Source organism: Endocarpon pusillum (assembly GCF_000464535.1).
Source record: "Endocarpon pusillum Z07020 unplaced genomic scaffold scaffold4993, whole genome shotgun sequence".
Classification (NCBI taxonomy): domain Eukaryota; kingdom Fungi; phylum Ascomycota; class Eurotiomycetes; order Verrucariales; family Verrucariaceae; genus Endocarpon; species Endocarpon pusillum.
Window position 1 is genome coordinate 421,061 of NW_006916474.1, and position 21,939 is coordinate 442,999.

The following is a 21,939-nucleotide window of genomic DNA, read 5'->3' on the forward strand; positions in this document are numbered from 1 at the left end:
AATAACAACACTATCAATTTTCATCAACTAAAGTATTCTGTCACGACTCTTGATGATGCTCTGTCCATCTATTATCACAGATTCCTGTAATTCCAACCGCATTCTAGAGATCTTTGTACCCTCTTTTGAGAAAATCCGATTTGACAAAAATCTGGTAAGGTCCCTAGCATTATCCAGCCGTCTAATGCTCCTGAAATTTCTGTCGGTGGTTCTCATACTGTCTCCAGATCACCGACGACTAGATTGACTGCCTTTCTGTGTCAATAGCTCTGTGTTCAATCTGTGTATTTTTGATATATTTTGGGCGTATTTTATATTGAAATAGCTGCGAATTCTGCGTAAGATTGTGTGCGAAATAATTGCGAAATCTGCGTAGGATCGTGCGCGAAATAGCTGCGAGATCTGTTGATTTTTACGTAAAATTACAAATTACAAGATAATACACGTAATTTTCGCCTAAAATGGTATAGCTCGCTTATTTTGTGGGGCGGAATGACAATCAGGCCGTATTTTTCGTTCCTGTCCTCAGACGTGCTGGCGCACATTGACTTAGTCATCGTCAAAGCCACAGAGTACGGCTGAGAACTGAGGCAATCAAGCTTGAGAGCACAAAAGGTCATTAGTTATCAAGAATGATGATTCGCCATTTGGAGGTTGCACATTTGTTCAATAAATTGCACAAACCGTAATGCATTCCTCCTATGGCCAGGTGTGTCACCTTTATTTACACTAAAATTGCAGTGCAAGTTAGGGCCTTCGGTCCAATCTTATGCATAATTGTTGCAAATTCCTTGGCGGGACCCGCGAATCGCTGGCACCGCGGGCAGAATTTGCAACAATTTTGCAACGCACAATAAAATTGCACTGACTGTAACGCATTCCTCCTATGGCCGGGTGTGTCGCCTTTATTTACGCTAAAATTGCAGTGCATTTTGGCCTGCCATGACCCATGCACAACGTGTATGTTACTCAACCAAAAATAGCTCTATCCTATTGAGAAAAAGAGGCAAGCATCCAAGAGGCCATAGTCGCGTGGTAAAGTAATCCTGAACGCATCATAGCTGATATTGCGTAAGAATTCGACGTATTTCCATAAGCTCTTCACAGGAGGCTTCATTGAACCCTCCGCTCAAGTGAGGCCATACTGATATCTCTGTTATGCGCGCCAAGCATGCCAAGCGCGTGCCCTGCGCACGGGTATGAGGGCCAGGAGGACTCTGGTGGATTCTGCATTATTCTGCGCATCAAAGGGCTCAAGAGGATATCCTACTACTTATATCCTTCTTCTTGTACATAGATTCTAGTTCTCTGCGCTCAATAAGTCAATCTATTGACCCCCTACTGTTCTGTTGCCCTTGCACTCCCCTGGGATCCCAAAAGACAGGTGCCTAATTTCAACTTCCAATATTCTCTGACAGACCTTCATTCCAGCTACGATTAATATCAATACTATATCTCTCATTTGCCAGAGGTCTTGCTGTTCACATACAAAAAAAACCAGCTCTCATCAGTGTGCGCTGAGTGGTTATTCAGGTACCCACAGGTTATGAATGCGCAAAATCTAACTTGTGAAGGTTCACAACACACGTTCGTGTTCAGTGCGTAAACCAAGAAAAGCATGCAAATCGCTATATTAGAAGGGCCAGAATAAGATGCAATCCCTTTCTCAGGCGCTCCATCGCTCATTTCTCAATCACCTGACATGCATTATGATAGCCTGGCCGTGGTGTGACCATGATATGATGGTCTTTCAGCTCCATCCAGGTAGGTAGCCAATTTCCATTTCCGACATCCGAGTTCAAATTGGTCATCCACCTCTTTATCTTCTTTCACTTTGTCGTTCTCGATTCGATGCTCAGGTTCATCCAATTGGATTCGATTAGATTACAGACCACCAAGATCACCACTTCCCTTTTCTCAGTTTCCCTCCTTTTGTAGCTTTAGAAATTTTCCTTCCAGGGTAAGCCTCTACTCCATTGTAGCCACGTACAACCGGTGCTGCTTCTTGGTCGTGGTTTGCGTAAAATCTTGAGTTCGAGTCTCTTGTTCGTGGTGCTTCCTGAGGGGAGAGTGGTAGTGTTGATGTTCTTGTGGGAGGTGGGAGAGGTTGGCTTTGATTTATGCTTGTACTCATTGAGGTGCTGGCACCTACACCTGCGTTTGCAGAGGAGTTAGTGCTCACACCTGGTTGTCGTTTTTGTTGTTCTTGCGGCGGCGGCGGCGGCGGCAGATGCTCCTGACGCCGTGATGGATACTGCGGAGGTGCAGAGCCGTACGGTACTGGCATGGGACCCTGATCGACGCCCATGACTCTGGCTGCCTTGCCTCTGGCCTGGGAGGGGAAAGGCTCGAATGGCGGAATTTCATAGCTGTCACGCTTCGAGGACGAGTGGTTGGCCTGCTGCTGCTGGGGCTGTGGAGATGTAGACGTCAACTCCCGACCCACAAATTCATCGCGGGTTTGCAGCTGTCCCCCTCTGAGCGGCGGCAGCGGCGGCTGCTGGGGCGGCGGCGCCTCTTCATACTCTGGAGAATATCTGTCCTGCGGCTGGGAGGTTCTGCCTCTTCTGCCACTGAACCACCTCTTTAACACTCCTCCGCCAGACGACCTCTTCTCCTTCTCGTAGTACTGATCGTCCTCTTCTCCACTGCTGTACCTTTCATCGCCATCCAGACGCTCACTTTCCGTTTCGCTGAAACTGGCTTGACCCCAGTTCCCCTCGCCCTGACGATCAGCCACACTCCTATTTCCAGTCCTTCCAAAACCCAGCCTATTGAGTAACGTCGGTCTCCGTTTTACACCAGCACCCTTACCACCATTTCCGACTGGTGCATCCAGTTTCTGACGATCACTGCTTCCATCGTATATCAAAGTAGGTACGAGCAGGCGGTACGGCGTCGTGATACCGGCTGGATCGCCCTGATTAACTTCACAATTCAAGGTGATATCCAGCCCACCCTCGAGATCGATGTGGTCGTTATAGTCCTCGATGAGATTTCCTTGGGAGTCAGTCACCAGGGGCGGCGGTCCACCCTTCTTTGACGCTTTTTCGGAAAGATTGGTGGGGCGGCGCAATATGCCTGGGCGCGGTTGAGGGGCTGAGGGGAGGGCGTCTATAGAGGCGCGGTGATTGTAAGAGGCGGTTGAATTGAAGGATGTTTGGTTAGGAGGCGCGGTCCTTGGTGGCAGGGGACTGTTGTTGTTCATGGAGAAGGAGGTGCGTGTCGGAGGCGCGGTTTGAGGTTGTCGAGGGTTTGAGAAGTTGCCGTCATGGCTTGCTCTCCTGGGGGTCATGGGGCTGCTGATATTCATGTCATCTCTGTAGGAGGATGGTGGGGCAGCACGTTGACTGAGTCGGCGGAGCAGTTGCCTGGGGTTTGCGTCCTCTCGGGAGAAGGAAAAGCGTCGACGGGTCTGCGGCTGATAATCTTCGGACTCGGACATCTGTTCGCTCGGCGTAGGAGATTCGGGAGGTGTGGATGGTGGGGTGGACCCGGGATGGTATTCTCGAATTGAGCACCAGTTCCTGCGTGGCAGCAGACGCTTGTTGTTCCGCTTTTTGCCGTCTACGTCGTGGGTGAACATTGGAATCATATCTTCCATGGTGTATTGGTCGAAAATGTGAACTCGGTTCCTCTTGTTCAGAGTGTCTGCCACCATTTCAGGCCGCGGTGTGTTCACAATCGCAGAAGAGATCACGTTCGGGATGTACCTATGATCGCGATCCTTGGGAATCTTGAGCTTTGGATTCGAGTAGAATTGGCCGACAGCTGCCAGGTGCACATTGCCTCCAAGAATAGTAATGCGAATAGACTTCTCCGCTGCAAGTTCTTGTAGGTCTCTAATGAGATGGAACCGCTCGACTTTGTGCCCACTTGCAGTCCAATGATCGTCGAGGTCATCCAAGACTTCGACACCCCCATCGAACTTATTCAAGAGACCACCTTTGAAGATACGAGCTCGTCCAAGCGCCTTGACTGGGGCCAGTGCTCGGCTAGTAAGAAGGTTTTCGAGCCAGACCAGACTCGGATATGCAATGGGGACGCCTAAAAGAACAAGCAGGTGTTTTGTCTCGCCTTCTTCGATCTCTCTACGGCATCGATCAAGAATAAGGTCATAGGTGTCATCGGTCATTACAGAATAGCGCTGAACTCGGTCAGTGAGTTACCCATCATTCAGTCACACGGTCTCAGCACTCACCTCTCGCTCAGTTCTACAGTCCAGTCCGAGGAACGCTATGCTCTTTCCCATGTTCAGGAACACACTTCGGCTCAATTGCTGGATGTATGGGCCAGGCTTAGCTCCGAGTAGCCAGCTTGGCTCATCAGCTTGAGTCTCTTCTGGCACACTCTGATGTTGGAAAAGCATATAATATTTGAACGCAATGTTTCCAACACCCATAAACACAGGAGCTCGCTGGAAGTCGTCAGGGTATGATCCAAATCCATCAATGATATCGTGGTCGTCATATATGTTGATCATTGGTATCTGACAGTTGGCCAATCCAAAAAGCCCCTGTGAGAACCACATGGCATACCGATTTAGGTAAAATGACTCCAACTCCTGACGCATGGCATCCGTAAATGGCGCATGATGCTTTTCATGGGGGTTTCGCAACTGGGTCCAAGCGGCGAAAAGATTGGTATCAACCATGACTCCATCGTTGTATAGCTGGTCACCGCCTCCAATCATCACGTGGAATGGACGTGTTTGATGTGTGTTGAGAACGTCGCGCCACAACGGATCAGGACCGCCAAATTTATCAGTATCGACGGTCAAGCTAAAACCGTTGCAGCTGTGGAACATTATGTTCATGCTCTGGCCCTTCGCAGGGACCCAAAAACCGACGGGAGGTCCGTGGTTGATGCGATAAGCGATATGAGCTTGTTGATCAGAAAGCTCCACCTCGATGTTGAAACGCCAGAACGTGACGTCCCGCTCGATGTCGGCATAAAGTCTACAACCTTTGACCTCCTTGAACTTACCAAGCGCCTCTCCGTCCCTGCCACGGGTTCTCTTATTTGCAGTGGCAGATATCTGAGCACTGTTGTCGAGTGGACTTGGCGTGGTCTCGAAGAGACCATCATCGTCTTCGATGCGAGAGAGATCTTTACCTTCTTCTAGATAGTCGACCGGCTTGACGTAAAGCGTCTGGCCGCGTCTCGATACTTTGGTCAAGCCTGCAATAGGGTCGACATATTCGGGAGCTAGCTCGTCACCTTGCACTTGGTCTGGAGGCGGCGGTAGCAGGTCTCTGGGTTGGGAAAAGATCCGCAGCGTTGGGACCTCCTCATATGAAGACTGCGAATCATTCGTCACAATCATCACACTCCCTCTCCACATCTCCCGACCAGTGGGGTTATTAGTCTGGCCAGATTGTTGTGGTTCTTCCCGTTCCTTCCTCATACCAGTATATCGAAGCAGAGGGCCACACTTGAGATACAGTGGTGGTTTGAATTCGACACATCTGGGTTGTTTCTGCTGGCTTAACACCCCCGATGATTGCACATTTCCCGATGTACCTTTGCTCCTCCTGCGACCAGATGAGCCATTGGTCTCCCACCAGGCCTGATCCCCTCCACTGGGCACGTCCAGGGCGAGATCTGCTAGTGTTAGTCGTGCTGTACCAGCTTGCTTCCACTCGTTCACGGGCCGAGCTTTGTCAAAGGGGACTTTGAAAGAGACGCTTGTCCGTCGGGGTCTGCTCGTAGTACTGTTTTGTTCGTTAAATGCAGGCTCTTTGACGCCCAGCATAGCCGATTCAGGAGCTCTCTGAGAGTTCACTCTTGGGACGTCGGCTTGCTTCGGCATTCCTTTGTAGTAGAATTCGAGCTTCGTATCTTCCACGCTAGTATTCGTGCTGGATCGAGGTGGATCCGCAGAGGTTGACCCTTGTTTTAAGCCAGAAAACAGCCAATCTGGTCTTTTCTCCTCGGGGTAGGAACCTCGGCTGAGGTTCGCTGTTGGAGCCTTTTGCAATTTCCTGCTGTTATCACGAGTCATAGAGGCGGCAGCGCTGGGACCTGTAGCTCCGACTGCGGCATTTGCCTCTGCCAATGCAGCTTTGTGCGATGAATTTGACTCTCTTATCGGGCCAGGCCCTGACAAATCTTGGTCGTCAGCAAAGAGAGGTTGGGGTTGATGTTGTTGGGAAGAGATGGCGCGAGTGATGTTTGAGGGGATCGACTTTGCCCCTGGATCTTGTCGAGTCGAAGCTGCTCGCCTTACATTATTCTGAAGCTGGTTGCTTCTTGGATCATGTTGTAAGTCAGGCTCATTTGAGTTGCGTTCTGTAGCATGTATCAGGCGTGGGTCATGGGCTGGATGGACTTGGTCAACGATTATTGGCTGTTGCAAGGAGTCTTGTCGTGGCTTGCTCAAGGAGGTAGCTTCATACACAGTATGAGCTGCGTGTATACGGCCCTCGTCTTGTGAAGCCTGTTGCCAAGACCTTGATTCATCCAAAAAAGGAGTTACCTCATTGCCAACAGGTGGTCTTGCTACTAAGTGCTTTTCAATATCAAGTCCTTGCCTGTCTTCGCTAGATGGAAACCCTTTGGTTGTCTCCTGAACCTCCACCCGGGTTCTGGGTTGCCCAGTACCACGCTGTGTGCTCTGAGTGTTGTGGTCTAGTGAAGCCTTTTGAACACTTTTAGGTTCTAGCGGTGGCTCTCTTGTCGAAACGTTTCTCTTTGCGGTTGCCGGGACTTCCTTGCTGGACCTGCGTCCTCCTCTTCCAGCCTTAGCTTCGCGCAGCAGCATTTCAGCCTCTTCCACTCTTGCACGTTTCTCCTCTTTGCTAATGTCGTTCAACTTGACTTCCAGAGTTTGCAGTGGGGACCGATCGTGCGCCCATTCTCTCTGCTGGCTTTCACTGAGCTTTCTCGGCCCTTTCATCGTGCCTATCTTCGCAGTCGGGGATTTGAGGTCCAACTTTAGAGGCGCAGTGTCGGCTTCGTGTCGTACCGGACGTTGGTGGTCTCGAAGCTCTCTGGAGGTTGAATGTGGACTGTCTTGTGAAGGTGTATCCGGCTGCCTCTGAGAGGAGCCCCGCCGGACGTTGCGCCCCCCGTCCGAGATGTTGAGACCGTTCTGTGGAGCCACTGGTACATCGTCGCGGGTGGTATTCTTCCGGGCATCTTCAGGTATCTCCAACTGTAAGGGCTGCGCACCCCTATCGTCCCAGTACTTCTCGTCCCCAATGGCTTCCTGCGCCAGCATCTGTCCTTTCGCTCTCTGTGAAAATGATCTTGTTGGTTGTTGGTCTATTATCTCTCGTTCATACGGCTGTTTGTACGAGATCGGTAGGGCACGAGGCACCTCCGGTGCGGCAGGAGGATAGCTGAGGTGGTCATCGTAATCAGTCTGTAGGGAAAGATTGGCTTGGTCTTGTCTTCTAGACTGACTACTCGTAGGAGTTGCGCCATTTGAGAGCTTTTGTCTCTGCGATGTCGGCGATGTGTGGTAGGGACCCATGTAATCCTGAGTACGCGTTGACATTTTGTCTGGTGTCCTTGGCCTATTCAGCTCAGAATTGTTCTCAGCATGTCAGAAATGGGCGAATCCAAGAAAATGAAATGAAACAGTCAAATGGGGGTTTCTGGCAAAAGTAAAGCACTACTACAGTAATGACAGAGCTGCCACTCTGCGGCTTGAGAAGTCCGCGCAAAGTGCAACACGGCATGGGCTGGATCACGATTGTGGCACAATAAGGAGAAAGCAGCACTCCACAATGCTGGATGAGCGCTGCAATACACAAGAAGATGATCGAAGCAAGATAACCAGTACAGGTCGAGTACTAAGACTAAGTTACATGGAAAGGCAGCTCTGCATTAGATCGTATGCAAGCTTTTAGGGACAATGGTACAGGAGTAAGGTTGTGGCTGGCAGCATAGTTAAGTATAAGCAGCCAATCGGCAGCTCTAGGGGCAGTTGGAGGGGGCAGTTGATGATGCAGCTCCACGACTACCAAGCATTCGAAGCTGGAAGGTAAGCAGCTAGGCAAGAATGGAGGCCCGATTAACTAACTGTATTGAGCTAAGCCCCTGGCTCGGTCAGAGTTTGGGGTGCTCGACCTAAGGATGCGGCCGCCAGTCAGACCAAGGTTCCAAGGACACACTTTTTTGACATCTTGGCCCTCTACTTCCACAGCCAGGAGAACAGATCTCACCTTAGGAGGGCGGCTTACATCGATATACTTGAGTCGGTGAAGAGGATCGGAAAGTTCACCATTCATTTGGCATCGAGTTCACTCCTTGTTACCATCTCATTCCTTCGTGGAGACCGTATTCCATCTCTAAGTGTTCTTTGTTCAATGTGGCCGTGACCGTACGATTGCATTTCTTGGACCCCTTCCCACGTCGTCAGTGACCCTTATTACCTTCTTTGAGAGCAGATCAATCGGAAGAGAGCCTTATACACCAGAAGCTGCTCATGGACGACTCGTCTCGAGTCGAACACGTTTAGGCCTTTCCGCCTGCGAATACAATGCTACTCTCGACGTGGGCGACCTTACTGTTCTCGGTAGCTGCCTCATCTGCCATTGCAACCCGTCGAAACTTCGAATCGCATGACTATTTCGCCTTACACCTAGACGCGCTTGTATCGCCACATGCGGTTGCTCAATCGATCGGTGCCCATCTAGAAGGTCCTATAGGGCAGCTTCCTGACCACTATACGTTTTCAGCCCCAAAAGAGCGCGGTTCGGCGGTGGAGAACGCATTATATGAACTACGGAAGAGACGACGAAAACGTGGGATCCAAAGTGGTTCTGGAATCTTGTGGTATGAAAAGCAAAGACTAAGGCCACGTTTGGCGAAGAGGATACCTCCTCCGCCTGCCCCCCGACAAGGCCCTCCCCCTCCAGGCCGCCCTCAGCCGGATCCCATCGCTGTTGAAGCATTAGACGACATCGCTCGTACTTTAGAAATCCAAGATCCAATATTCAAGGACCAATGGCACATCTTTAACACAATTCAGCTTGGCCACGATCTCAACGTGACTGGGGTTTGGTTACAGGGAATAACTGGAAATGGTTCTATCACTTCTGTCATTGACGATGGACTGGACATGTACAGTCATGATCTTAAGGACAATTACTTCGCCGCTGGATCCTATGATTACAACGACCCTGGTCCTGAGCCGAGGCCAAGGTTATTTGACGACAAACACGGAACTAGGTGTGCAGGGGAAATTGCGGCGGTAAGAAACAATGCCTGTGGGGTGGGAATGGCATATGATGGAAAGGTGTCAGGCATCAGGATATTGTCCAAAGTAATCAGTGATGAAGATGAAGCGGCTGCTATCAACTACGGCTACCAAGACAACCAGATCTATTCGTGCTCGTGGGGTCCCCCAGACGACGGCCGGACAATGGACGCTCCAAGCACCCTGATTCAGCGAGCCATGGTGAATGGGGTTCAGCACGGCCGAGGAGGTCTCGGTTCCGTCTTTGTCTTTGCTGCCGGCAATGGGGCTGCTGCAGGCGACAATTGCAATTTTGATGGCTACACCAACAGCATATACAGCATTACTGTAGGCGCCATCGACCGTGAGGGGAATCATCCCTACTACTCTGAGCCGTGCTCTGCACAACTTGTCGTTACCTACAGCAGTGGCGGTAGCGATGCCATACATACCACGGACGTTGGTACCAACAAGTGCTATATCGGGCATGGTGGTACTTCGGCTGCTGGGCCATTGGTAGCTGGAACAGTGGCACTGGCGCTGGGACTTCGGCCAGATCTAAGTTGGCGGGACTTGCAGTACCTATGTATTGATGCAGCCATTCCGGTGCATCTGGATGACGGCGACTGGCAAGATACCAAAAATGGCAAGAAGTTCAGTCATGTCTACGGTTATGGTAAGATTGATGCGTGGAGGTTGATTGAAGCAGCCAAGACATTCGAATCGGTCAAGCCCCAGGCTTGGTACAATTCTCCCTGGTTGTCAGTACAGCGTGATATTCCTCAAGGCGATCGTGGTTTGGCCAGCTCATTCGATGTCACGCAAGAAATGTTGACGAAGGCGAACCTTGAGAGGCTTGAGCATGTGACCGTGACAATGAATGTCAACCACACGCGCCGAGGCGATCTTAGTGTGGAGATGCGGAGCCCTCATGGCTTGATAAGCCACCTCAGCACAAGCAGGCGGAACGATGCAGCACAAGCAGGCTACGTGGATTGGACATTTATGTCGGTGGTTCATTGGTGAGTTGTGATCTATACCCCGCCCTTTTCTCCGTCTCTCTAATACATACAGGGGCGAGTCTGGAGCCGGCACGTGGACAGTCATCGTCAAGGATACAGAATTGAACGAGGAAAAAGGTCGCTTCATCGACTGGAGGCTCAATCTGTGGGGTGAGTGCATCGATGAAGCCAAACAAACACTTCATCCTTATCCAGACGAGCATGATGACGATCACGAAACCACTACGGGCTCTGTTGCAACCACAAGTGTAGCCGTTGGAACCCCTCCAACAGATGTACCTGCAATCCCCACCGACCACATCGACCGACCTGTGAATGCTAAGCCAACACCTAGCTCTTCCAACGGGACTCCCGGGCTAAGTTCAACGTCCGCGTCTGCTGCAGACAGTTCTCCTACGGCGAGTTCTGCCCCGTCGGATAGTCTTCTGCCCTCTTTCTTTCCCACTTTTGGAGTGTCCAAAAGAACTCAAATTTGGATATACGGTGCTGTTGCTCTGATCATATTGTTTTGCATTGGATTAGGAGCGTACTTCTTCATCCAGCGAAGAAAACGAATCCGCAATAACCCCCGTGATGACTATGAGTTCGAGATTCTAGACACCCAGGAGGACAACGGAGGGGTGGATGGTCATGCAAGTGGTAAGAAGGCGAAAAGAAGAGCTGGCGAGCTCTATGACGCCTTCGCAGGCGAAAGCGACGACGAACTTTTCAGCAGTGACGGAGAAGAAGAGACGTATCGAGATATTCCGGACTCGGAACGTGGTCGTGGTGAGAAAAGGGCAGGGAGGATGGAGTCAAGCGGTGACACTGGTCATGGGCCATAAAGACTTGCATCTAGCATTGAAGGCGTCCCAGAAGACATTTTGCCGCAACTCACCAGACGTATAGCATCTTGACAATTTTGATCACTTTCGAGTCAACATCACGAAGCTCATCGCTACTGCGGATTGCCACGGCAAGCTTCGTTTACGTTGTACTGACTTTACGTACTATCTATTGCAGTTTACCCAAGACTCGAGTACTATTAGTCAGCTCTTGACATCCGGGTAATACCAAAAATACCAACAATACCAATAATACCAATGGCACGGTATCACCAGCAGCCAAGCTGAGTCTGCTGCAACGTCTCGAAACAACCGGTAAGCACATTCTCGTCATCTGCTTGTTGGTCATAACAGTGAAGCTGATCATGTTGTATCCGAAGTATTTCTGCTTTCCTATTGAAGAGTTATCGGCCCCGACGAGTTAGCACACAGAACTCTAGGCTACATTTCCCTGAGCCGCCCACAAGACCTATGTTGGAGGAGGTCCGTAATATCTTGCCGGCTGCAACTCTTGTCGAGCCGGGTTGTGGAGAGAGAACTCTACTATTTGATGAACCATTGTGCAAGGCAACCGTCTCGATGGCTTCACGGTTGTTGCGGCCTATGCCCATTGGAGCACCGCCTCGTCTGGCCCACGTTTGAATCCTTTCTGCAGGATTCTCCCAGAGAGCCAACATTGTACGGTAGGTTGCATCAGGCACACCACAGCCGGCTGATTACACATGTGCCTGGGTCATTTTGTGTATGTCTGTCCTATCTCTTCGATGTATTTCTTCCGCGGTCATTTTCTTCTATTATGTAGCACTTTGAAACCTCGCAGTACGAATTTCTTATTCTTCACTACATTTGCCAGCAATGGCCCAAAAGCTGAGTCCCTACGAGAGCGTTTACCTGCCCGATATTGGTTCCAAGGATCTGCCTACTCCCACTAGCACCAATGACAGCATCAGCACGAAAAAGGCCCGTAACGTTACCATCTTCCAAGTCCACGAGCTAGAGCATGGTCCCAGCGGCAGAAGTATATTTCGTCCGTGGCTGCGAAATCTGAAGACATGTTGGATTTGGTTCATTGCGGATAGCTGGGCACTCGAATGCATTTCGATTGTTGTGGCTTCACTCGCCTTGGGAATTATCGGCATTGGGCTTGCTGTTTACCGAGAGCGACCCGCCGTGGACTGGCGTTCTTCAATCACTTCCAACTCCCTTTTGTCGGTATTGGCAACCATTCTGAGAATTTTCTTGTCCCTACCCATAGCATCTTGTCTCGGTCAACTGAAGTGGATCTGGTATGGCCAAAGACAAAGGACCTTGCGGAGATTCCAGATCTTCGACGCTGCATCGAGAGGGCCGTGGGGGGCTCTAATGCTTCTATGGTCTATTGGCTTCTCCCATCTGGCATCAATCGCATGCTTCATTACAGTGTTTGCGTTGGCGAACGACGCGTTCATCCAACAGACGATTGTGTATCAGCCGAGACCAGTTAACAGCAATACAACCATTCCGTTCAGCCAGTCTCACAACGAATTTGGCCGAATATCTAGGAGCGATGTCGGTATCAGTCAGTCCTTGGAGTCGGCCGTTCTCGAAGGTGCCTTCGCCACTAAGCCTACTCTATTGTCGGACATTATACAAGCACAATGTTCAACAGGCGATTGCACGTATCCTGAGTTCGCCTCGCTCGCAGCTCGCTCGCGCTGTGTCGACGTCTCGGCATTGATTAATGAGACGTGTGCCACTAGCCCTGCTGGGGCCAACAACTGCACCGGCTCCATATCATTACCAAATGGACTCAATCTACCGATCACCGGAAATGATTACATCACTGTGAGTACAGCTGCGGGCCTCAACATAAACAACTTCGATCAGTATCAAAAGAGTCTGGCCAACGTTTCAATGCTGATCTACGATACGGAGGTCACCGATATAGAGGATGGGGATACTAAGTATACAATTGGGCGGCTCTACGCGTACGATTGTGCTATTTCGCCAAGCGTTAACACGTACCAGAGTCGAGTCCGCCTTGGGCAAGTTACCGAAAATATCACAAATTCATACATGCTCAACACGGCAAGCGAGACAGCGCCCTGGGAAGTTACAATCCCACAAGGCTCCCTGCAACCGAACACCAACCTGACCTTCTCCATCAGCCATCGCGCAAGCCAAGCACTCTCGCAATACCTCACCAAACAACTCAACGGCACCGGCAACTCCGACGCCTTCTCAACAGATCTCGTGCAAGCACTATTCCTGAATGGCGCTAGACACGTCCCTCGGACCATGGAACACATTGCCACAGCAATAACCAACAACATGCGCCTGACCTCTGGACAAATGGCAACAGGCACAGCCACAAGTTTAGAATCCTACATCCATGTCCGGTGGAAATGGCTTCTCCTCCCGATGTGCCTGATCCTCCTCATGGCGATTGTGCTCGGCCTCACCATGTGGCAGACACATGTGCTGGGCCTGCCGAATTGGCGGGGCAATGCGCTCGCGACTATGGCACATGGTCTACAGGGGTACGGGGGCACGGCCGTCGAGAAGAGGGGGCAGAGTTTTCTGGGGGTGAGGGGGGATGAGAAGATCAGTGAGCTGGAGGGCTGGGCTGGGCGGATGGGTGTTAGGCTTCGTTGGTGGGGTTGGGGGAGGAAGGGCGGCGTGGTGGATTATGGCTTGGTGCCTGCTGTGTGAGTGAGAAGCGACGTTATAGATCAAGGCAGATACGGTGGAATAGAAGGATGCGGATTATCAATAATCGTTCATTGTTATTACTATAGTGGTCGGATTTGGGCTTAGTAATTACTCTTCTCTGAAAAAAAAAACCTGAAACACCATCTACGTATGCTGTCCCGTGTCTGAATGGGGAAATAGATCTACCGTTCGCAGGTACTTTGCGTTTACGGTTCTAGCATGGTTCATCCTACGGAGTAATTCTGCCAGTACTCAGCAGATATGACATGTCACGAAGAATTGCCACGTTATACTTGTGGTCCGAAGTGTAGGGTACGGGGCAGGCTTCCCCGGCAGGAATGCAGGATGGGCAAGGAGCTGATGGACAGACGGAACGGGGACATGTTCACCACCTAGGCGTGCCTAACTAGTAGGCCGCCCGCCGCAGGCCGTGCACGCCTTATCAGATCGATCGTCAGTCGGATGGATATAGACAAAAAAGGACATGATGGATAGATGTTGGTGGTGGCGGAACGAACTGGCGGCGGATTGGGTTGGGTTGGGTTGGGTTGGGTTGGAACTAGACTGGATTAAGTTTCTGGTTCTTGATATTTGTTGCCCTGCTTCGGTTTGGGGTATGTTCTCTGTGTGATCTGGGAAGAAGAATGTGAGGATCTAGGCGGCTCTCTCGCTTAGCTGGAGGTCGTGAATCAGCTGGATCTTGTTTGGGTAAGCGGTGCCTAAGGCTGACTGAGTGGAGATGGTGGAGTTGTCCGCTGTCATTACTCGAGTAGGGCAATGTATACTCCGCATGACTGATTCTTCTATTTGACTTTTTGTTGGTCGTACAGACGTTGGTTGTTAAGGCTCGAATTCTATAGTATTTACCAACTAAAATAACTCGAGCCAGTCTTTAATGCCAAGCTTTATTGGTTCGTGTATTGGATCTTAGCGGGGTTGGTTAATTCCGGGTCGCTTATACGAAATATTACTATATATACATGATGCTACTTTGCATTGTTAGTCAGGTCCAGACATACAGAGTGGTTCTGGCTGTGTTTTCTGGGAGAGCGGGTACCATATCAACAGTTCGGATTCTATGGTCTAATATAGCACATTTTGGCTGAACTTGTCTGTACATATCGATAGACAATCCGATAAGGCTGTCATGTCTCAATGCAACTCTATTAGATCCCCCGTGCGACCTCGTCAGCTAAAAGTATGGAAGACTCAGAAAAATCCGTAGATGATCTTCAGTCGTTTAAAGATCACATCGCTAGGCTGAATGTTCCACGGTAGCTGCTCAAATTGGAGTGGGTAAAAGTAGAGCACTCAGCCTGAAATACAACTCTACTGGACTCGTTAAATTCTGGTTGTTTTGCGAGAGACAGCGATCAAGCTAGACGCCATCAGAGCGTTCTTGTCTGCCTTCAGCTTTGAGGTGCGCCCTGCTTTGCATTGGACAAGACTATTGCGCCGTGGGATACATGTGTGGTTTTCACAATAATCTAATCGAGGCACAGCAGAAAAGGTCAATTGAGCAAGGACAATGTGACGTAAGCTGGCAGTGAGGGTCCGAAGCTTGGCGCCAAAATTTATGAGACTTCTCAGATCCCCTTCCTCTCCCCCCCTTCTTCATTCCCCTATTTCTCTACCAATACTCACTCAAATTAAGGGAACAATGGATTCTGAACGAGGAAACAGACGAAGAGTCTGTCGAAAGTCTTATTCGATAGATCCTCCTTCTCCTGCGGCCTCACGAACGTTAAAAACGATGCTTGATACGCCGCGCCGCGCGCGCCTCCTCGCTGATGCACGCCACACAGCTGGCAAACTACCTCGTACGGAGCTATTTAAGATACATAATGTATCTAAAGCAACTGGCTATCGAATCATTAAAGAAAGAACTGTGCGCCGCAGCGAGAAGATACACAATCGAGGCCGAAAACGAGTACTTGCTTCTCACGAATGTGAAGCAATTGAGGCCGTTGAAGATGCTAATTTTGGCTTTGCTTCATCAAGTCATTTCAAGGTGGCACAGACTATTGGTGTAGCAAATGGCTCCGAACGTGCAATTCAAAGAAATATGAAGGATTTTGGTGTGAGAACCTATATGGCTGCACAGAAAAAAATGCTCTCACAAGCACATATTGAAGCCTGAATTATATAGGGATTTGAATGTTGATATTAGCAACTAGATGCATTTAAGAAGTTTCGATGGTATGATGAGTCCCATTTTGCTACTTGCTTGCAGCGACAAGCTCGAATTCATCGTCGAAAGGGTTTTGAAGCTCGAAATGCTCTCTCAAAGACCTCAAAGACCCAATTCAAGTTAAAGCGCCAAAATCAATCAGTTCATGTGTACGCAGTTATTGGATGGAATTTCAAGGGTCAGCTCCACTTCTACACTGGCTCCGGAGTAGGAGGACGTCTCATTCAGAGTGATTATATGGCTATTTTGAAAGAAATCGTCGCTCCTGAACCTGCATATGCGCACCATTTATTGGCCTTGATCAACGTAGCTAAGCTGGTGACGCGGCTGGCCAATTTTTTGTCAAAGTCATTGCTCGCAGCGGCGGTGACGGAGAAAGACACTCAAACGTCTAGTAGCACACATGACGACCTTAATAGGGCTATCTCAACAATGCCAGATAGAGTAGCTGCCCTAAATGAGCGAAATGGGCGCCCTATCCCCTATTAAAGGGGCGTGTAGCATAGCAGGAATCTGAGAAGTCTCATAAATTTTGGCGCCAAGCTTCGGTCCGCTGCTGAGATTCTTGCGGTGTGGTTTTCTGAGTCAAGCGATGTATAAGGATAGCAGCAAATGCGGGATGATTGAGTCGTTGCTTGCTGTTCCAAGATCTCCTGAAAGTTGTGGGGCAACTGTGTTGAAACAAGTCAAATTCTTCTGGGTTGTTGTCGTAGTTCGTGTGTCAAGACGGAGAGCTTGCGTAGTCTATGTAGTTAAACCCCACCCATTAGCGGGCTTCACGCTGTGCTGATGCTGCCAAGCTCTGTTCAGTGTGGAAGTTCTACATCCGTTGGCCTATTCTTCAATTTGTGACTGAGTAAGCTGTTGAAGCTCTTCTGCTTTATGGTCTCTAACGATTCAAGACAAGGAGAAGAAGTTGCTGGACTGTTAACAACTCAAGGTGCTTACAACTTTGGGTGTGGATCACGCCGCCGTGCGCCTGATCGTGCTCAACTTCAGTCATCATCACCACCATGGATGACCATGGCGACTTCGACAGTGTTTCCTGGCGAAATGAATCAGAGAGTCACGTATCCGGACCAACTTCCGCAGAGCCCTCACCTGAAGCGACACTTCCAACTAGAATTTCCAATGGCAAGCGCAGACTGAGTTCGCAGCACCAACACCATGATCCTCAGGCTGGTGAGCATGCGGAGCCAATCGATCTGGGCGGCATTGGTGATGGATTTCTGGAATGCACCGTTGGCTCACCGTTAAAGGAGAATGACGGCACAAAGGATGCTTATGTTTCTTATCTCATCACAACCACGGTTGGTTTTCCTCTCATCTCAGACTCATTGGTAGCTATGGCAGGACTGACCGCTGATACGTAGACTGATTTCAAATCATTTCAATGCCCTGAGTTCTCGATCCGAAGACGGTTCACGGACTTTGTTTTTCTACGCCAGACTCTCTATCGTGAATATCCAGCATGCGCAGTACCTCCGTTACCTGAAAAGAACAACATGGCTTACGTGAGGGGGGACCGCTTCAGCATTGACTTCATGCAAAGACGGGCATGGTCTTTACACCGATTCATCAAGAGGCTAACGCTGCATCCCGTGCTCCGTAGAGCCCCAATATTTATACTGTTTCTGGAGACGAGCGATTGGAATGCACAAATGAGATTGAGACCGAGCCGAGCAAATACCACGGGCGAAGCTCCTGGATCACCTGGTGCCCCTTCTGGATTTTTCGACAATGTAGCTGACACCATGCTAAACGCTTTCAGTAAGGTACACAAGCCAGACAAGCGTTTCCTGGAAGTCTATGAAAGGACCTCTAAGCTAGATGAAGACCTGACGCATGTTGAAAAGATTGTGGCTCGAGTGGCTCGTCGGGAAGGAGACCTTGAAGTGGATTACAATGACCTAGCGACCAACACGAAGAAACTCGTTGCCTTAGAATCTGGCATTGAAATGCCACTTCACACTTTTGCTGCATGTGTTGAAGAGACATCAAAGGGCTTTAAGGCCTTAAAAGACCACACTGACCAGAACTACCTCGGGAGTCTACGCGATATGCAATCATACATCACTTCGATACAGTCACTGCTGAAGACCAGAGATCAGAAGCAGGTGGATTTCGAGGCTTTGACAGAGTATCTACAGAAAGCCGCTGCAGAGCGTGACCATCTTGCCAGCAGCAACGCTTATTCCTCGTCCGCTTCGAATCTCAATCCCGCAACTTTCATCCGACACAAGATGGAGGATATGCGTGGAGTCGATCACGAAACTGCCAAGCAAGATCGAAAACGAAAGCTTGAATTAAAGATACAAGAATTGACCAGGGAAGTGGAGAGCGCCAAACAGACCAGCGAGATGTTCGATGAGCAAGTAGTACGAGAGGTCGGCGATTTTGAGAGGATTAAGGGCGCTGAGTTTCGTGATACTTTGGGCACCTTTGCGACCAATAATGCGGATTTCTATAGAAGGGTCATTGACACCTGGGAGAGATTCATGGCCGATATGGATGCCGAAGGGCCTGCTCAACCCAAGGATAAAGGCAAGGCTGAGTCTTGACAGGCAGTTTCGATCGACATCTGCTGGATGAGGAACAGGAATACGCTAATATGATTCAACTCATTTAACAAGAGATGCTGCACAAAATGGTGACGCGAAAGGCAATAAAACGCAATGGCAAACTGGCTGACCCATAATTCACTCTACCAATGCCTACATCAACGGTACAGTCTTTTATCATTCTTCTCCAGCCGATATTCCTCGCCGAATCAAAGAGTCATTTCTTGTTTGCTACACAACGACAGTCACTACTTGTCCATCCCCTCATATCCGTTCGCTCCTCGTATGGCCTTTCCTTGGAGGCGGCCGGTATGAAAGTCTTTATTTTACACTATCATCTAGGTGATAGAAATCTACACTAGATTAGGATATCTGTGGCTGAGTCTTGGAAGAAAAGGTCGTGTAAGCAGAGCCTCAACAGCAGAGCCAATTACCACAGCTTCAAAAGGGCAACAGCGGCTTGTGCCGGATCAAGATAACTGTGACTCGGACTTTGAAACAGGTATCCTCATGGCAAATCAACAGCAGGAACAATTCTCCGCCCTCGCCAGGACCCTGATCATGGTACGGGATGTTATGACAACTCTTTGATCTACACGCAACTCAAAGTTACTCCTGAGCTGGTCAACGCAGCACTGCATATGCGCACCATTTATTGGCCTTGATCAACGTAGCTAAGCTGGTGACGCGGCTGGCCAATTTTTTGTCAAAGTCATTGCTCGCAGCGGCGGTGACGGAGAAAGACACTCAAACGTCTAGTAGCACACATGACGACCGATCGCTACACGACGACCAAAAATATGAGGTTCACTAGATCGTCAGCGAGTCAAGATCAGAACATGAAGTCACCGTCCTTACTAAGATCTGGTTGCCTTAGACATTGATGGTGGGCAGAGCAGAGAGCAGGGACTCAGGTCCGAACCCGCTGGTCGTCCAGGCTGCAAAATAAGAGTTGAGTACGTCGGATAAATGATTGATGGGAGCTCTTCAGGTACTGAATGAGTCGAGTGTATGTACACGTTACAAAGGCGCGAGCAAATGCATCGATACATTGATACAGTCTATCCCAGTCTTGACCAAGGTGTGCTCGCTATGGGCCACTTTCAGCCGTAATGGAAGTAGAGGGTTGATACGGAGTAACCATTTGAAGTTACCAGAGGGCTTGGCAGTTCCATTAGGTTAGTAGTAAGTAGTTAGTAGCCTCTCCACAGCTTACTACGTAGTATAATTTAATTCGGTTTCATCTTTTCTAGTTGCCTACGCTACCGCCCACGAAACATCTCATTTCAGCAAGAATTACTAGCTTGTTGCCATCTATTTCAGTCCCCAACATGAAAGTTGTTCTATCTGGTAGTACGGGGTTCATTGGGGGTGAAGTTCTTACCCCAATGCCTCAATCATCCATCCATAACTTCTGTCCTTGTTCTGACTCGTCGAGATCCCGGCGATTTGGCTGAGAATCCCAAAGTCAAAGTGATCATTGTGAAAGACTTTACCTCATATGATGAACTTATCATCAACGAGCTGGAAACCGCTGATGCCGCCATTTGGTGCATGGGTACATTTAATGGGATGAGAGAGTTGACATTGAATATCCTCTCACATTTATCAAAACTATCAAGACACGGCCTACCGGGTCGACACACTTTCGATACATCCAACTGGGTGGAGCCTTTACCGAACCGCCTCCAAAAGAGGGCTAGAAAGAACGGTCCTTATGGTTCTATGCTAACGGACGTCGCGTTAGAGGAGCAGCAGAGGCAAGAGTTTTAGAATCCGCAGAAGACGGCTCCCAGGGTGGATTTACGGTTTACGTCGTTAAACCAGGAGCCGTGCTGCCCAAGAACGGAGCTCCCCTCCAAAGATGTCTCTTGGGTGACTCTTTATCGATCAGAATCAATGAGCTGGGAGCCACGATGGTTGACCTGGCAGTACATGGAAATGAGCAAAAGGTATTCCATAATGAGGAGATTATCAAGCATGGAAGGAAATTGCAAGAGGAGTCGATCTGAATAATACTTCTGCATCACATGCAATTTGATAAGCTCTAACATGTATCTCAGAGGACATGAGCCAATGTTGAGGAACTCAAGAAAAGCCGTCTTAGTCCGTGGATGATTGTACATGGGTTTCGCACCAACTCGGCTCAAGAGGATGACAACCAATGCTTAAAGCGTACCCTTGCATATGGCGCGTTTCTTGTCTCGTTACAAAGCTGTGCCTTCAACATCAAGCCGTGAACAATTCCGAGATAGCGAGACAGAACTTGACAGTTTGCCACCTCCATGTGTTTCAATGTCAATACAGACAGAAGTCCGAAAAGGTCGATCGCAAGTCAAATGGAGCCCGGGTTTGAGAACTGTTACGACTATAATGATTGGCTTGATCATACTGCTTGCGGTAATCATCTACCTTGCCTTCCCGTGGTTTCGAAAATCTACTGGTGCCTATTGGTCGCACATTACTTTATCCAACTGGATTACGACATCGGTCTTGATAAGCGCCGTGATTATCAGGACAGTCGTGACCATTCATACGACATTGAGCACATCACTCCTGGCCTTGGCCACCATGAAGACTGGTGTTGCCCTGCACAGAATACTTCGAATACTTATCAAGCATACGATACAGCAACTCCGGGCCGCTCGAGTTACTGCAGCTCCTCCTTGGACCGGCGAAGCACTCACCAAATTCATCCATCTGCAGCTTGGTACTTCTTTCTGGCATTCTCAGGATACTGCTTCAATTCAGCTCAATACTACTTGTCGCGGATCTTGCACCGGCTCCTGTAGAAACCTTTGCCAACGTCTCCAATAACGCGGTCATGCCCACAAAGGACTACGCCGCCCTCTTTGCGGGCATCGGGCGGACGCCTTCGTCACAAGTGCAGTAACGTATCCTGTGTTCGCAGAATTTTTTCGCAGCGTGAAGCAAAGTCCATCGACCCAAAAGTCGACAATACTGGACCAGTTATAAGGGCCTTGTTGCTCGTGCCTGCCGACGCTTATCGATCAAGGATTCATCAATCGACGGTCATGCGTCGATCTTTGATGCCCGCTGGATATGTTTGCAGCCCAAATTCGCCAACGTAAGTTTGCTTGGCTTGGTCGGCGCGAATATGAAGGACATGTATCTGACCGGGAATGTGCAATCATTGATCTTGGTACCTCCAATGGTTACGGCAGATGAGACTGTGACATGCAATTGTCATTCTTCCCAACAGCGAATCTGTCTGAGACATGGACCTTGGTAATGTTTCCGCTCAACTATTATAGCCCAAGCACTGCTTACGGCCTCATGGCGCCATGGGCACGGCATATAGCAATGCAAAGATGCGAGTTCTGTTGAATCGAACCATGGATGTCAGAATTGGCGTGACGACTTACTCATGTGAAACCTGGTCGCCGTTCGATCCCGACAAAAGCCTTGTCTCAAGATGGAAGAAGGCCCATTCAATGACACA

The 21,939-nt window shown here is 49.5% G+C and overlaps 4 protein-coding genes across 4 annotated transcripts; 3 read left to right on the top strand and 1 right to left on the bottom strand.

Moving 5' to 3' along the window:
* Positions 1 to 1,900: 1,900 nt before the first annotated feature.
* On the bottom strand, positions 1,901 to 7,501 carry EPUS_00370 (uncharacterized protein; the record flags this gene model as incomplete). Its single annotated transcript, XM_007806026.1, has 2 exons — positions 1,901 to 4,147; positions 4,202 to 7,501. The coding sequence occupies 2 exons, from the start codon at positions 7,499 to 7,501 to the stop codon at positions 1,901 to 1,903; spliced, it is 5,547 nt and encodes a 1,848-aa protein (XP_007804217.1).
* A 987-nt stretch (positions 7,502 to 8,488) lies between these two features.
* EPUS_00371 (uncharacterized protein) lies at positions 8,489 to 11,033 on the top strand (the record flags this gene model as incomplete). Its single annotated transcript, XM_007806027.1, has 2 exons — positions 8,489 to 10,209; positions 10,262 to 11,033. The coding sequence occupies 2 exons, from the start codon at positions 8,489 to 8,491 to the stop codon at positions 11,031 to 11,033; spliced, it is 2,493 nt and encodes an 830-aa protein (XP_007804218.1).
* An 855-nt stretch (positions 11,034 to 11,888) lies between these two features.
* Positions 11,889 to 13,724, top strand: EPUS_00372 (uncharacterized protein; the record flags this gene model as incomplete). The annotated part of the gene is made up of 1 exon (XM_007806028.1): positions 11,889 to 13,724. The coding sequence occupies one exon, from the start codon at positions 11,889 to 11,891 to the stop codon at positions 13,722 to 13,724; it is 1,836 nt and encodes a 611-aa protein (XP_007804219.1).
* Positions 13,725 to 16,928: 3,204 nt separating this feature from the next.
* On the top strand, positions 16,929 to 18,476 carry EPUS_00373 (uncharacterized protein; the record flags this gene model as incomplete). Its single annotated transcript, XM_007806029.1, has 2 exons — positions 16,929 to 17,225; positions 17,289 to 18,476. 2 exons carry the CDS (start codon positions 16,929 to 16,931, stop codon positions 18,474 to 18,476), a joined length of 1,485 nt encoding a protein of 494 aa, XP_007804220.1.
* Between the last annotated feature and the right edge of the window lie 3,463 nt (positions 18,477 to 21,939).